General features: G+C 41.4%; 1 protein-coding gene across 1 annotated transcript; it reads left to right on the plus strand.

Moving 5' to 3' along the window:
• The first annotated feature begins 719 nt into the window (after positions 1-719).
• LOC111880458 (uncharacterized) lies at positions 720-1925 on the plus strand. The gene has a single exon (XM_023876891.1). It carries the CDS (start codon positions 720-722, stop codon positions 1923-1925), a length of 1206 nt encoding a protein of 401 aa, XP_023732659.1.
• The last annotated feature ends 14293 nt before the right edge of the window (positions 1926-16218 follow it).

Genomic DNA, 16218 nt, shown 5'->3' on the forward strand with positions numbered 1-16218 from the left:
TGTAGTGCATAAAACCCATCAACCATGATGCTGGACCCGACGAGTACACCGATACCGGTTATGAGTTTGAGGGGACTAACGAAGAAATGGAGGAAGATAAGGACGTGAATGAGATCCCTATCGAACCACCTACCGATGAGGCACACCAGGACCACCCTGCTCCACTAGCGGATCCCGTTGGTGAGGATTGTTCTCTGGAAGCAGAGGTCGCCACACTTCGGGAACAACTGTTTGCTATGGAGGCACGAGCCGTGCAAGCTGAATAGGAAAGGGATGAGGTCATCGGAGAAATGACCGAGATGGCTCAGTTGTTGGCACAACATTTTGGGATGTGATTTCGCTACCACCTTTAGACACTTCTCCATATGATCAGGATTAGTAGCGTATCCTATTAGTATTAGGTTTCTCTTAGGCTTACTATGCTATGTACCATTGACTCTATGTTTAAGTGATTACACTACTTATAGGGTCGTCATGCTGCCGGATTTTGTATTTCTATGTACTGTATGCCTTTTGGCAAATTTTCATGTATCAAAACTATTAGTATTAATGAAAATGCTTTATGTTTTATCATGACGTTGTTATCTGCCATGTGTTTTACTTCCTTGTTTTATGTCAATGTGTGAAATTACTTAAGTATATGCTATACCCCTAGACTATAGGATCACAACTCGCAAAAACCATAGGCACTCAACATCTTTCCGTTCCATGACAGAAAGATGCCTCAAAGACCCAACCGTGGAAACAACGCAACACTAACCCCGCCAGAAATAAACTCGGTTGCATTCCAAGCAGCAATGTCCGTTGCGGTCACTGCAACACTTGTACAAATCCGCAATGGAAACAACGAAGAAGGCAGCGGGCAAAGAGCCGGAAGCACAAATCAAGGGACAAACCACAAAGCCACACGACCATGCACCTACAAGGATTTCACCAACGCCAAACCTCGGACCTTTAATGGGACAGGAGGCGTCATAGCCCTGAAGAGATGGATTGAGAAAGTAGAGTATGTTTTCGAAATCTGCGGATGTCCGGATGAGTGTAAGGTCAAGTTCGCAGCCTGCACATTCATTGACCAAGCTCTCTCCTGGTGGAATGGCCACGTAGAGGCCATGACACTCCCGGTGGTGAACGCGATGCCCTGGGAAGAGCTTAATGAGATGATGTTGGCAGAATACTTTCCTAGAGGTGAGATTCACAAGATGGAACAAGAGTTGTGGAACCTCATGGTCCAAAACTCCAATATCGATGCATACATATCCCAGTTTAGTGATCTATCTCTTTTGTGTCCCGGAATGATCACCTCAGAAGAGAAAAAGATTGAAAGGTTTATCTGGGGACTGAATGAACCTATCCAAGGGAATGTCATTGCGACAAACCCTAAGACTTTCGATAGTGCCAAGAGACTGGCCAAGAAATGGTACGATCATGGCAATAAGAAGGGTGCCAAGACAGTGGGAGTGGAGGTTAAGAAGGAAGAAGAGAACAAGAAAGGGAAAAACAACAAGCGAAAAGGAAAGCAAAACTCTGAATTGTCTAAGAAGCAACAAACGATGTCTTTCCATGCTGTAACACAAGCTACTGCCACACCACATGCTCCAGCCTCATTCACGCCAAATGCTTCCAAGCAGTACTCGGGAAATCTCCCCAAGTGTAACAAATGCAACTTCCACCATCACGGGGAGTGCAGAGAGATGAGTTGCGCAAGGTGCAATCAGAAAGACCATACAACGAAGTATTCTAGGACTCAACTTCAACATAACCAGACGACAAACAACAACAACAACAAAAACAAAAACAACACCAATACTGGAGCTATTTATACCTGTTACGAATGTGGGAAAACTGGGCATATCAGGCGAAACTGCCCCAATGCGAACAATCAAGTGACAAGAGCAATAGGGAGAGTACTGACAATGGGTTAGGGCGAAGCAGTGCAAGACCCAGCCGTTGTGACCGGTATGTTCCTACTTAACGATTCGTTTGCATGCATATTATTTGATAGTGGAACGGAGCGAAGTTTTGTGAGTAATAAGTTCAAATACTTACTAAAACAACAACTCCAAAAGCTTAATGAAGCCTTCATGTTGGAAATGGCTAATCGGTAGACTGAATCAACTAAGGATATCTATGTAGGGTGTACACTAACTCTAAACAATCACACCTTCCAAATAAACTTAATGCCTGTAAATATTAGGAGTTTTGATGTGATCATCGGCATGGATTGGTTAAACCCCCATCATGCCGATATTATGTGTCACGAGAAGACCGTTCGCCTTCATCTTCCTAACCACGAAACCCTAATAGTCTACGGAGATAAACCCGACGCAAACCTTCGCCTTATCTCAAGTATCAAGGTGCAAAAGTGTTTACAAAATAAGAACTACGCATTCCTTGCTCACGTGGTGGATAAAACCAAAGAGGAAGCGAGCATTCACAACATCCCAGTGGCGTGTGATTTCCCAGATGTGTTTCCAGAAGATCTTCCGGGAATACCCCCAGAATGAAAAATCGAATACCGAATCGACCTAGTGCCCGGAGCCACTCCAATCGCCAAATCACCCTATAGGTTGGTTCCTGCAGAAATGCAAGAATTGTCAAGCCAACTGATCGAACTCCTGAATAAAGGATTTATCATACCCAACTTCTCGCCGTGGGGAGCTCCGATTCTTTTCGTTAAAAAGAAAGACGGATCCTTCAAGATGTGCATCGACAATAGGGAGTTATATAAGCTCACCATCAAAAAACAGTATCCACTTACACGAATCGATGATCTATTTGACCAACTCCAAGGATCTACTTACTTTTCTAAGATAGATCTGAGATCCAGTTATCATCAACTCAAAGTCCAAGAAGAGGACATTCCTAACACTTCTTTCTAAACTCGTTACGGTCATTACAAATTTGTCGTGATGCCCTTCGGTCTAACAAATGCCCCCACTGCATTTATGGACCTCATGAATCGAGTCTGCCGCCCATTCCTTGATAAATTAGTAATTGTTTTCATCGATGATATTCTCGTGTACTCTCTAAGTGAAAGAAGATCATAGCGAACACCTCCAACAGATTTTAGAAACCATGTGGGCTAAAAGTATGCGAACCTCTCCAAGTGCGAATTCTAGCTTCGCAGTGTAAATTTTCTGGGCCATGTAGTCAGTCGAGAAGGAATACACGTCGACTCCTCCAAGATCAAAGCAATCAAAACCTGGGCAATTCCGGAAACACCAACGAAAATTCGCCAATTCTTGGGTCTCGCTAGCTACTACCGAAGATTCATTCATAACTTTTCCAAGATAGCCAACCGCCTCATCACATTGACTCAGAAAGGCATACCTTTCAACTGGACTGAGAAGCAAGAAATTGCCTTCCAAACCTTGAAGCAAGCCCTCTGTAATGCTCCAGTGTTATCCTTACCGGAGGGAACCGAGGACTTCATAGTTTACTATGATGCTTCAAATCAGGGTTTAGGTTGTGTCCTTATGCAACGTGGGAAGGTAATTGCTTACGCATCCAGACAACTGAAAACGCATAAAGTAAATTACACCACACATGATCTCGAACTTGGGGCGGTGGTCTTCGCCTTAAAATTTTCGAGGCACTACCTATATGGTACCAAGTGCACAATCTTTACGGACCACAAGAGCCTCCAACACATTCTAAATCAAAAGGAACTAAACATGAGGCAACGGAGATGGGTTGAACTGTTAAATGATTATGAGTGTGAAATCAAATACCATCCAGGTAAGGCAAACGTAGTAGCCGATGCCCTGAGCCGAAAGGAGTATTCAAGTCGTTGTGTGAAGACCGTGTCAATCACCATCTAATCTCATCTAGCCTCATAGATCAAGGAAGCCCAATTGGATGCATTGAAGCCAGAGAATGTCACTAATGAATCGCTACGAGGAATGGAGAAGGATCTCGAAGTGAAAGACGACGAAACCTACTACTTCATGAATAGAATTTGGATTCCCAAAATTGGGGGATTTAGAGAGATAGTCATGCATGAAGCCCACAAGACACGATATTCTATTCATCCGGGGTCAGACAAAATGTATTTGGATGTCAAGCAGCATTATTGGTAGCCTAATATGAAGGTAGAGATAGCCACTTTCATGGGCAAGTGTCTTACTTGTGCCAAGGTGAAAGTGGAATACCAAAAGCCCTCGGGACCGTGCAACAACCAATGATACCCGAGTGGAAATGGGAGAGGATTCCTATGGACTTCGTGACCAAATTGCCAAAGACAGCAGACGGACAAGATGCTATTTGGGTAATTGTCGATAGATTAACAAAATCTGCTCATTTCCTGCCAACAAAAGAGTCCTACAAGATGGAAAAGCTGACCCAAATCTACCTTAAGGAGGTTGTAAGACTCCATGGAGTGCCAGTATCTATTATCTCGGATCGAGATAGCAGATTTACTTCAAGATTCTGGCAATCTCTTCAGAAGGGAATGGGAACACAGCTAGATATGAGCACCGCCTACCACCCACAAACGGATGGTCAGAGTGAGCGTACCATCCAGACACTCGAGGATAGGCTCCGAGCTTGCGTGATTGACTTCGTAAAATTATGGGATTCCTATTTGCCTCTAATCGAATTCTATTATAACAACGTTACCATATGAGCATCAAGGTTGCTCCCTTCGAGGCTCTCTATGGTCGTAAATGTAGATCGCCCCTATGTTGGGCCGAGGTGGGTGACACTCAACTAGCAAAAGGGAAATCACTGACCAGTGCTCTTACAGGACCCGAAATCATTCGTGAAACAACTGAGAAGATAGTCCAAATCAAAGCTCGACTTCAAGCATCGCAAGACCGACAAAAGACGTATGCTGACAAGCGACGAAAGCCACTAGAATTTCAAGTCGGGGATCGCGTGCTATTAAAGGTCTCTCCATGGAAGGGAATGATTCGATTTGGTAAAAGAGGAAAATTGAACCCACGGTACATTGGACCGTTCGAGATTCTTTCCCGGATTGGTCCGATGGCTTACAAGCTGCAGCTACCCACCGAGCTCAGCAACGTACACCCAGTGTTCCACGTATCGAATCTGAAAAAGTGTCTATCAGATGAAACCCTTTTCGTCCCGTTGGAATAGATTGAGATAAACGAGAATCTCCTGTTCGTCGAAGAACTAGTCGAGATTATGGATATGGAGGTGAAGCGTACAAAGCAAAGTCGCATCCCGATCGTGAAGGTTCAATGGAGCGCAAAACGTGGACCGGAATTCACGTGGGAACGTGAAGACCAGATGCAACAGAAGTACCCTCACTTATTCTTCCTTTCACAAACCTAGTTTTCAAAAGAATTTCAGGATGAAATTCCCTCTAACGGGGGATGATGTCACAACTAGCATTTTAGCTAGGAAATTCTATTCATGTATAACCGTTCATCTATTGTAAAACATGTACTCAAAGTAAATCTCACTCAATGCTCATTTAGATTCATCAATTACGTTCATCAAGGAGTTTGAAAACCCTAAGAATGCCGGTTTGAGTCCATATTGGACTAGGAGTTCCTTGTTGGGCCTAATGGACCAATAAGCACCCAATTCAACTTTATTGGACTTAGAAGCCCTAATTGGATCCTAATTGGACCCAATTCATAAATCTAAAACATTTTAGACCATTTGAGTCGAGAATGATTCATTCTAACCCTAATGGGCCTTATTGGGCCATAACTAATCCAATTAACCATAGTGAGCCATAAGCCCATTCTTTTATTCTAATTGGGCCGTAAATGCCTCCAAGAGCCCAATGGGCCAAAATTTTTTATGTTTAGGATCCAAATATCCTAGCTAAAGTTAATAGGCCCAATATACTCCACCCTTTTTTCTTGGCCCTAAAATCTCGGCCCGTGAATGAACAAAAAAGAAAAAAAGAAAAAGAAGAGAACTAAGGGGGTTGACTTTGGAGGTCACACCTCCATAATATTCAACATACATCAAGGCTTAAAACCACCATGCAACCAAGCTAGTCACCTCACCCCTCTCTCTCCCCTCTCCTCTTCTACTCTCAGCCGAAGACAAACAAACAAACACACACACACACATTACACCAAATTCTCTCCAATTCTCTCAAGAATCATTCATCTTCTTCCTCCAAAATTCTCAAGATTTTGCTTATGTTTCAAGGAAATTTTCATAAGATAATCATCATTCTTTGTAAGTCTTTACACATTCAAGTTCAATAACTCCATTTCATGATAGATCACTCTTTTAAGCAAAGTTTCTGGTGATCATACTCTTAGAAATCTTCTTAAGTTCGAGATCTACTCAAGAGAGTTTGCTAGGGCCGAAAATGATTTCATCTCTTTCCATTCTTCTTCAAAAACCGAAACATCAAGCAAAAGGTGAGTTCATGCCCCCTTGTTTTCAGTTTTCATATGATTTTTGGGGGCGAATACAAGTAAAATGTGTAGATCTATGTGTTATATGCATGCTTTGTGTGAATTCTTAGTTTATTTGGTAAAAATGTGTTAGATCTTAGCAAATCTCAAAATTTTAAGTATTATTTAGCAAGTATCTATGAACTATGACACTATATACATCACATTATCAAGCCAAAAATGATCACATGTTTAAGATACAAAAGATTTCAACAAAACCTTGTTAAAGGTCAAAATTGTCAAGAAAACAAAAGTTAAGGGAAAAAAGTGTCATTTATGTTTTTATAAGAGCCAAACAGGTTCTGGATGTATAAAAAGGTATTTTTATGTTAAACATACTTTAAAAAGGGCCAAAAAAATGCAAATTTAAGTGTAATGGGCCAAAACTTTTGGGCCTCACGGTTTTTTTTCCAATTTGAGAAAAAAATGAAGTTTTGGGGTTAAAAATGTTATTTGGCCAAAGTTTGAGTCATAAATGTAAATAAACCAAATTTAGAGGTGAAAATAACATTTATTTTCAAATTGGACCAAATATATAAGGTTTTCCAAAATTTGGCTGAAAGTGTAAACTTTTACAAACAAGGTGCTGAAAATGTATTTTCTACAAAGCAGGGTTCTAAATGTAAAAATATAACTTTTTGGGTTAAAACCGTAAATTTTTAGACATTTGGGACAAAATTACGAACTTTTATAAATTAGGGACTAAACTGTCATTTTTACAAAACTTTGGGCCTAAATTAAAAATTAGAGGATGATTGGCCAAAAACCTCATTTTTACAAAAAGAGGATTGTTATCATTAATCTATTAAACTTCGAGCTAAAACAAACAACAGAATAAAACAAACGAACGGAATACGTCAATAACTATTTATTGGGCCCAATATATACGTTACTTGGCCATTGGACCCTAAGGGCCCAATTAAATGCATATTGAGCCCAATGTTTTCCATGACATGTTTATTGGGTCTTGTGACCCACTTACATGCTAATTTGGGCCTAAGTTATGGGTTACATGTTTATTGGGTTTTTGTGACCCATTTACATGTCTATTGGGCCTAAATTACACTCTTACATGTTATTGGGCCTTTGTGGTCTAATTACATGCTAATAGGGCTTGGAATGGAAATTTCACATGTTAGTACGCCGTAACAATACCATTTCAAAATCATTAAACGTCGTATACTTATATATGTACCTTTCGAATACAAAACATACTACATATATGTAAACATTAAACATAGTACAAAAGGGGTTGAGAATCTAGTGATACATGTAGGTTGGCACCTCTGAGTGTACAATCGTAGCCTATAGTTATAATCAGAGTTTCTTGGTAAGAAAGCGGGAGCTTTTGTATAGATCTATACGGGGTGACCCCCCACGCCTTAGTTGTTCGCTACAGCTAGACTAGGCTAGTCTAGGGCGACAAAATCCTTAGCAAGACCGACATTTGGAAAAATACCAAGACGAGCGACCTAGTCATTATCATGCATGGTTATAACGGCTCATATAGGGATTCGATACCATAAGATTAACCTTTTGAAGATAAACTCTTTTATTGTGTCAATGGAAAACGACTTACTTAACGATACAAGAATCTAGACGTTGTTATAAAACAGAAAATATCGGATTTTCTGGGGAAATTATTCACATACATTTATCATTTATTCAAAATACAATGAATCTAAACTATACTAACGTAAGTTATAACTATGAAATTCACACATGCATTTATACTTGATTTTCACATCATTTTTAGACATTTTACAGAAAATATCGGATTTTATGGGTTTTTATGAAAGATACAAAGACATTTACTCAAACATACTTACGAACTCACCAATATTATATATGTTGACCGTTTTCAAAATAACTTGTATTCTCAGGTAATTGTTAAGCCGGAAGATTTGCAAGTGTGTATGGTTTCGTTTATGTAATAACACTTATCATACTTTTAACAATTTGAACTTATGTATTTTAACAATGTACTTGTGTGAACAATGCTAGTTGTATTATGTAATGTTGGTGATGATTGTGTTATGATTCATGTATATTCATTGTGATGATTATTCAATTGTTAGTCACACGAGCCCCCGGACGTTTTTGCCGTCTGGTTCGGGGGTGTGACAACTAGACTCGACGAGTCACCTCTGTTTTGTGAAAATCTATATAAAGGGCATTCCTACCCGATACCCTAGCATATAGATGAACCCTTGGAGGCCATTGTCGACTAAAGGTGCTGCTGGAGCGTGGGAAGCTAAGGAATCAACCCTACATTCAATTTTAAGGTGAATCAATGCAAAAGCAAGTTTACTCTTGATCTAATCTCTTGTTTAAACTATATTTTTACCAATTGATTTCGTTTTTTAGCATGTTTCTGCTGTAATCATGAGCTAAAACTCATATCTTCTATTTAGGATAGATGATTTTGTGATTATGGTTTGATTTTGTGGTTGGATTAATTTAATTTGGTGAACTTTGTTTTATTAAGCTTGTTAAAGAACCTTATGCATTAACCATAACTATTTTCTGTTGATTATCAAGTAATTAAGCTGCGTGAACATCTCTTAATTGCTTACCTCATGTGATTTATGTGAAACCATAGTTATGTGCCTAGGATTAGCCAACGTGAAACTAGGATTAACTAGAAAGTGGGTAAATTAATGTGTGAGCTGTTGTGACAAACCATCAACAAGAGGTTAATTGAATTAGTAATTTGATTAACTAATTACAAGTCTTATTTAACCCGAATCAATAAACTAGGAAACTTATTGGTTTAATCAACTGATCACTACTTGAATTAATTTGTTTTCTAAGGATTAGTAATAGCGAGCGTGAACCTAATCACACTAATCGGTAGCCAATGCCAATAAATCCATTGCACTTGTCATAAAATCAACCATAGGAATAAATGATTCGAACCTAAACAGCGCTCTCCTTAATTATTGAATTTAGTTGATTTTTATTTGCTTAGCTCTTAGTTTCTTAGTTTAAGTTTTAGTTAATTGTTTAAGTTTCTAGTCTAGCAAAACTAGAGAAAACCCCCTTTCTATTACTTGTTTTATTTAGATAATATTAGCATTTATTTTAATTGTTTACCGTTCCCTGTGTTCGATACCCTACTTACCTGAACTAAACTGCTAATCGATAGGTCATTGCCATTCGTGTGTTTGTCTTTGTGTTTAAGTTAGCAGGATTAAAATTAGTGCATTTTACACACATCAGTGAGATCGGCAAGTTTGTCATCGATAGTCGGGGGTTGTTGACCTGATGCGGTCGGTTTGGGTTCCAGTTTCCGGTGGGATTAAGAAAATAGTACTGGAGGAGGCTCTTAAGTCTCACTTTTCTATACAACCGAGAGCCACCAAGATGTATCGGTATTTGAGATTGAGCTACTAGTGGCCGTGTATGAAGAAGGAGATAACCTGGTATGTCGAGAGGTGCTTGACCTGTAGGATGATCAAATTCAAATTCGAGCATCAGAGGCCGCATGGGAAGCTGCAACCTTTGGATTTTCCCACATGGAAGTGGCAACATATCACCGTGGATTTTATCACCAAGTTTCCAAAGACAGCCAAGGGTTTTAAGGCGATATGGGTCATCGTGGATCGATTGAGCAAAAGTTCCCACTTTTTGGCCACCCGCGAGAGCTCTTCGGCCGAAAAGTTGGCCGATGTGTTGTCTGGGAGATTGCCGCTCATCATGGGGTTCTAGTCTCTATTGTTTCAGACTGATATGTTCGGTTCACTTACCGATTCTGGCAGAAGTTCCACGAGGAACTGGGCTCGAGTCTACATTTCAACACTGCTTATCATCCACAGACCGATGGACAAAGTGAGCGGACCATCCAGACACTTAAGGATATGTTGTGGGCTTATGTAATTGATTTTGGTGGGATTTGGGATTCCTACCTACCCCTCACAAGGTTTTCCTACGACAACAACTATCACTCTAACATTGGTGCCCCACCTTTTGAGCCTTTGTATGATCGAAGATGTCGTACCTCAATATGTTAGGGAGAAGTTGGGCATAGGATCATGGGAAGAAACAAATTAGTCCCTCAGACCAAGGAGCTTATTTTTCAGATCAGGCATAGGCTGCAAATAACTCAGAGTCGGTAGAAGAGTTATATCGATCGTTGCCGATCAATGTTGGAATTTCAGGTCGGTGATATGGTATTACTGAAGGTCTCACCCTGGAAGGGTGTGATATCCTTAAGGAAGAGGGGGAAATTGGGTCCCCGTATATTAGACCTTTTCGTGTAATCGCCAAGGTAGACTAGGTGGCCTACTGGTTGGATTTGCCGAGTAATCTCAGTCAGATCCACAACACTTTCCATGTCTCTCAGTTACGAAAGTGTGTGCTGGACGGTGATATAGTGGTTCCCTTGGATGTGTAACATCCAGAATTTCAGGTATTATATTTATTCATTTTATTTCAAGTTTTGTGGAAGAACTCGGCGAGTTGGTGCGTAGACTTGCCGAGTAGAGACGCGATTTCTCACCCAGATTAATGACCGGACTCGACGAGTCGCATTGGTGGACTCGGCGAGTCTGCGCTGTTTAATGAAACCCTAATTTCTCGGGTTTGGGACCTATTTAAAGGGCCTTATGGCCGTCATTTGTGCTCACCAGACCCCAGAGCGAAACCCTAGTGAGCTTGAACGTTTGGAGTGAGAGAAGGAGCCATTGTCGACCTTGGAGGTGTTGTCGAGCAAGGGAAAGGAAGCTATAGCAAAGAGGAAGCAAGAGGGTTAACTTCCTGAAGATATGAGGTCCATAACATCACGTTTGAGGTACTATTTTCGAACCATTTTTCTGTTGTGGTGATGTTCATGTTTATTTAGGGCTTATTGAGCCCTTTTGTGACTAGATCTAGTGCTCCCATGGTCCCTTAGCGAGTTAGGTTATGGATCTGGACCCATGGAGGTCCAGAGTGCCTCTTTGTCCAAGCTTTATATGAGTCTATGGAGGTTTTGGTTTGGGATCATTGTATTGAGGTTAAAACAACATTTATGAGTCAATAGGTGTGATATGAGCGCCAAGACATAAACTTTACGTGATAAATAAGCTTGGAAAGACTGGATCTATGAGTTAGTGGAACAGATCTGACCTCAGAAGGTCGTTTGGGGTTGTGCATGGAATGCACTCGTCGAGTCCATAGGCAGACTCGACGAGTTGGAGTGAGTTGTTCCGTGTTTTCGAACCAGGGGTTGAGTAACCGAGTTAGGTGTGTGACTCGGTGAGTCGGAAGGGATTTAGAGGAATTGGGTCCCCGTAGGGACTCGGCGAGTCCACGCTAGACTCGCCGAGTTGGGTTGACCGTTGACCATTGACCAGAGTTGACTTGGTAGAATTAGTCAACCATAGTTGGGATAGTGTTAATTAGAGATATACTTGTGTTATAGGAGGACTATAGCTCGGGGGATCGAGCACTAGTGATTTCCGGGATTTACGAGTTACCGAGATACGCGAGGTGAGTCTTCTCACTATACTTTACCTTGAGTAAGTAATTAGAGTTATGTGATACAGTGTTGTATGCTATATATGTGTTATGTGTTGCACTGTGTTATTCTATGTGATTTATGCTGTGCATGCTACAGAGTTAGAACCGGAAGGTTCATAGAGATAGAGCCTGAGGGTTCATAGAGTTGGGTGCACGGACTCAAAGAGTTATAGCCTCGAGTGGCTAATATGTGTTATATATATGGTATTTTGGGAAACTCACTAAGCTTTGTGCTTACAGTGTCTGGTGTTATTTGTTTCAGGTACTAGTGAGGATCACGGGAAGGCGCCGGCCTGATCAGTACACACACAAGATTTTTATGTTATGAGATCTTGGGATTGTTATATGTTATGAATTTGAGTTTCAAACAATGATGTTTTTATGAATAATAAATGAATTATGCATTTATAAAATGCGAAAATTGTTTTGAAATTTACGGTGTTACAAGTTGGTATCAGAGCCTTGGTTTGAGGGATTCGAGTACACCTTCGGACGTATTTGAACTCAAACTGAGGATTTGAGAAATATTTTCAAAAAGAGTAAAAGATTTTTGGAAAACGCAGAGCAGAGTCATGTGTACGATCAGTCAGCGCCCGAACGGTGATTTTCCAAGATACCTTTATGTTATATGCTTATGACATTGATATGATGTATTCTTGTGCTAGAGTGGGCTAGGTACTCCTATTAGGACTAGAGTGGCCTGATTTGTGATGCCTTAGCCTAGGTAGTGGTGAGCTGCTATGAGATGCTTGATAGTGAGTAGGTAGCAACGAGGAGCATATGAGAGATCTGTTAGAGAAAGGATTTTGCATAATAGAGTACTTGGGACTTGGGATCCTAGGAGGAGGACTTGGGTTGTATACTGACGCGGTGTGGAAGGTAGTATTGGGCCCGTACTACTGAAAACACCGGGACGGTGTACAGTTCAAGTAAGAATCTTCGGGATGCCGGGAATCAAGGAGGGACGAGTTATCGAGTGCAAGTATGCTCGAGTGAGTTTCTAATATATAGTATGTTGTTTTTCAGAGGTAGATCACGGTGAGGACACGTCATGCGCCAGAGAGAAGCTAGACCAGTGATGAGGAGATCCGTCGGATCATCCATGAGGAGGTGGCTGCGGCCATCAGGGCAGAGATACCAGAGATGTTCGGGACTATAAAGACCACGCTGATTGAGACTTTTGACGAGCCTTATGCCGCTCTTTCTGAGGCTGTTGTTGCAGTGGACACCGTAACCATTGCTGCTGCTAGGCCGCAAGGGGGTGACTCGTTGTTGTTCAGGGAGTTCAGCAACACGAAGCCACCAAAGTTTGATGGGACGCAGGATCCGATTGCAGCGATGAGATGGGTATCTGACATTGAGGGTTGTTTCTATACATGCTCGTGCCCGGAGCACTTGAGGGTTCGGTTTGCATTGAACCAGCTTTGCCTGGGGGCGAAGGATTGGTGGAAGTTCATGACAGCACACTATTCTCCAGCAGAGCTTGCTGCGGTGACCTGGGAGAGGTTCACCACCATGTTTCGTGATGAGTACGTTCCCCCGGTGGAACGGGGTCAGTTGGCACAGGAGTTTTTGACCCTCAAGCAGGGTATGGAGTCTGTTACGGTTATTACCAGGATGTTTCATGAGAGGGCGATGTTCTTCCCTAAGCATGTGTCTACTGATCAGGCATGTATGAGCCGTTATTTGAGTATTTTGAGGAGAGATATTCGGGAGTTCGTGGCGAACTCCTCGTACCGGACATTTACCGAGCTTCAGGAAAATGCTCGGAACAGGGAGATCGAGCTAAAGACTCAGGCTAGGGAGGAGGCGGAGTCTCAGGGGAGGGATCGGCGACCGACACAGTCCCAGCCGGCAGCTAAGCGGGCCAAGCCCGCTGATCCCAGAGCAGGGAGCCAGAAGGGCCGCACTTGTGGAAAGTGCGGCAAGGGTCATGATGGAGTTTGTAGAGTTGGGTGCACGGACCCAAAGAGTTATAGCCTCGAGTGGCTAATATGTGTTATATATGGTATTTTGGGAAACTCATTAAGCTTTGTGCTTACAGTGTTTGGTGTTATTTGTTTCAGGTACTAGTGAGGATCGCGGGAAGGCGCCGACCTGATCAGTACACACACGAGATTTATATGTTATGAGATCTTGGGATTGTTATATGCTATGAATTTGAGTTTCAAACAATGATGTTTTTATGAATAATAAATGAATTATGTATTTATAAAATCCGAAAAATTGTTTTGAAATTTACGGTGTTACAGGATGACATTCAGATAGATGTGCGCCTGAACTATATTGAGAGTCTGGTAGCTATATTGGAAAGGAAAATGAAGGTCTTGCACAACAAGAATATACCTTTGGTCAAGATTCAGCGGAAACATCGGAGAGGCTCCGTGTGGACCTAAGAGCTAGAGGCTGAGATGCGAGAGCATTATAATGATCTATTCATGTTGGTCGACTTTGAGGAAGAATTCTAATTCAAGTGGGGATAATTGTAACATCCGAATATGAGGTACTTCTAATTTTGACCTTATATTTGAATAATATTGCATTTTGGCCCCATGAAGATGAAATGATTACAAGATTGGCCTATAGTGGCATTATGGTAATTTTGGGCAAGAGTCTTGTATGTTGGGCCTATGATGTGTATGTTGAGTGTACTAAGGCGGACCCTAGTGCGTTGGGCGTACATCTCGTACGCAGGGCGTACGCGCAGAATGTCCAAACCCTAAATTTTAGGGTTTTGGCCATATATAAACACTATTATAACCTCATGCTTCATATCCTCAATAGCCTCCCTCTGTGAACAATGTCTTCAAGCAACCCTAAGTGAGAAAAATTCATCTTAAGCCCTTAAGAGTGTTTTGGAGGTGTGTTGGAAGAAGAAGTAGGTGGTGAGAAGAGTTTGGAGCTTGGAAGCATTTTCGATCTGTGATTCTTTTCTTGTTTGCAACCTGCAGAAGGTATAAAGCTTGCAACTTTATCACTCTATCTTGTAGATCTATACATTTCATTCCATTAAGTTACCTTTTGTCAAAAAAATGGTGATTCTTGAGCATGACATGCTCATGACCCAATAAGTTGTCCTTTCAGACCTTAGGAAGGGTCTTGAGTCATAAAAAAGTGGTTTTAATGGTTAGTTTTGCTCCATGCATTATTTAGAGGGTCTTAATGCATTAAGATGTTGTACTTTGGGGTATTGGACACTTAATGGATATGGAAAGTCATAAAGTTGGAAACTTTATGACTCTTGAGTAGGGGTGCAAACGAGCCAAGCTAAAAGCTCGACTCGAAATCGATTTTAAACGAGCCCGAGCCGAGCTCGAGCTTAATATTAAGCTCGTTTATTAAACGAGCTCGAGCTCGAGCCTATGTCATTAAGCTCGATTAGGCTCGCGAGCCTAAACGAGCCTTTACATAATATAATTTATTATTATTTATGTATATTAAAATAAAAATATATTATAGGAATTACAGATTTAGGGTATTAGTAAACGAGCTTCTTAACGAGCTCGAGCCGAGCTTAAGCTTATTTAGGCACGTCAGATAACAAACGAGTCGAGCCCGAGCCTGAGCCGAGCTTGGATATTTCTTACGAGCTCGAGCCGAGCTCAGTAAAATAAAGCTCGAATCGAGCCGAGCTTGAGCTCGAGCCTCATATAACTTAAACGAGCCCGAGCCGAGCCTGGCCAAGCTCGGGCTCGGCTCGGCTCGTTTACACCCCTACTCTTGAGGATAATTTAGCCTTGGATATGAAAGTTAGACGTAAGAGCTTAAGGCATTAAGCTCTTAATGAAGTTTTAAGAAGTTTGGACGTACGACCTGTGTAACCTGTAGTATGCAGCGCGTACGCGGTCAAACCTCTCATCTACAGTCAAGATTTGAGTAAGCCCCAGGTACCTCTGGAATACACCCCGTGTACGAGTTTTGTTTTGACTCGGTTGGGTTGACTTAGTTGACTTGTAGTTTTGACCAAGTTTGAACAAGAGTAAGTTAGGAAATTTTGATTATTTTATTAATGGGAAATGTTTGGACATTTAGGACTTGGGTGGAGTTGGTATTCGGGATCAGAGTATTGACCAGTTTCGTTAGGCTGTGAGGTGAGTCTTCCTCACTGTACTTACGGGTCGAAGGCACCAAGGCCAGCCCAGTAGATTTGGTATCCTGTTATATGATAATATGTTATTATGATCTGTTAGATCGGTATCCTTGTACATAAGATGTTAGCATGCAGTAATGATCTGTACACCTGCCTATTTGTTTGATGCCTGGTTATATGTTTATCTGATATGTGTATGTCGAAATGTTATGGTTGGTTGGATTGAGGCGATCCTGC

The sequence above is a fragment of the Lactuca sativa genome, chromosome 6, assembly GCF_002870075.4.
Source record: "Lactuca sativa cultivar Salinas chromosome 6, Lsat_Salinas_v11, whole genome shotgun sequence".
Taxonomy (NCBI): domain Eukaryota; kingdom Viridiplantae; phylum Streptophyta; class Magnoliopsida; order Asterales; family Asteraceae; genus Lactuca; species Lactuca sativa.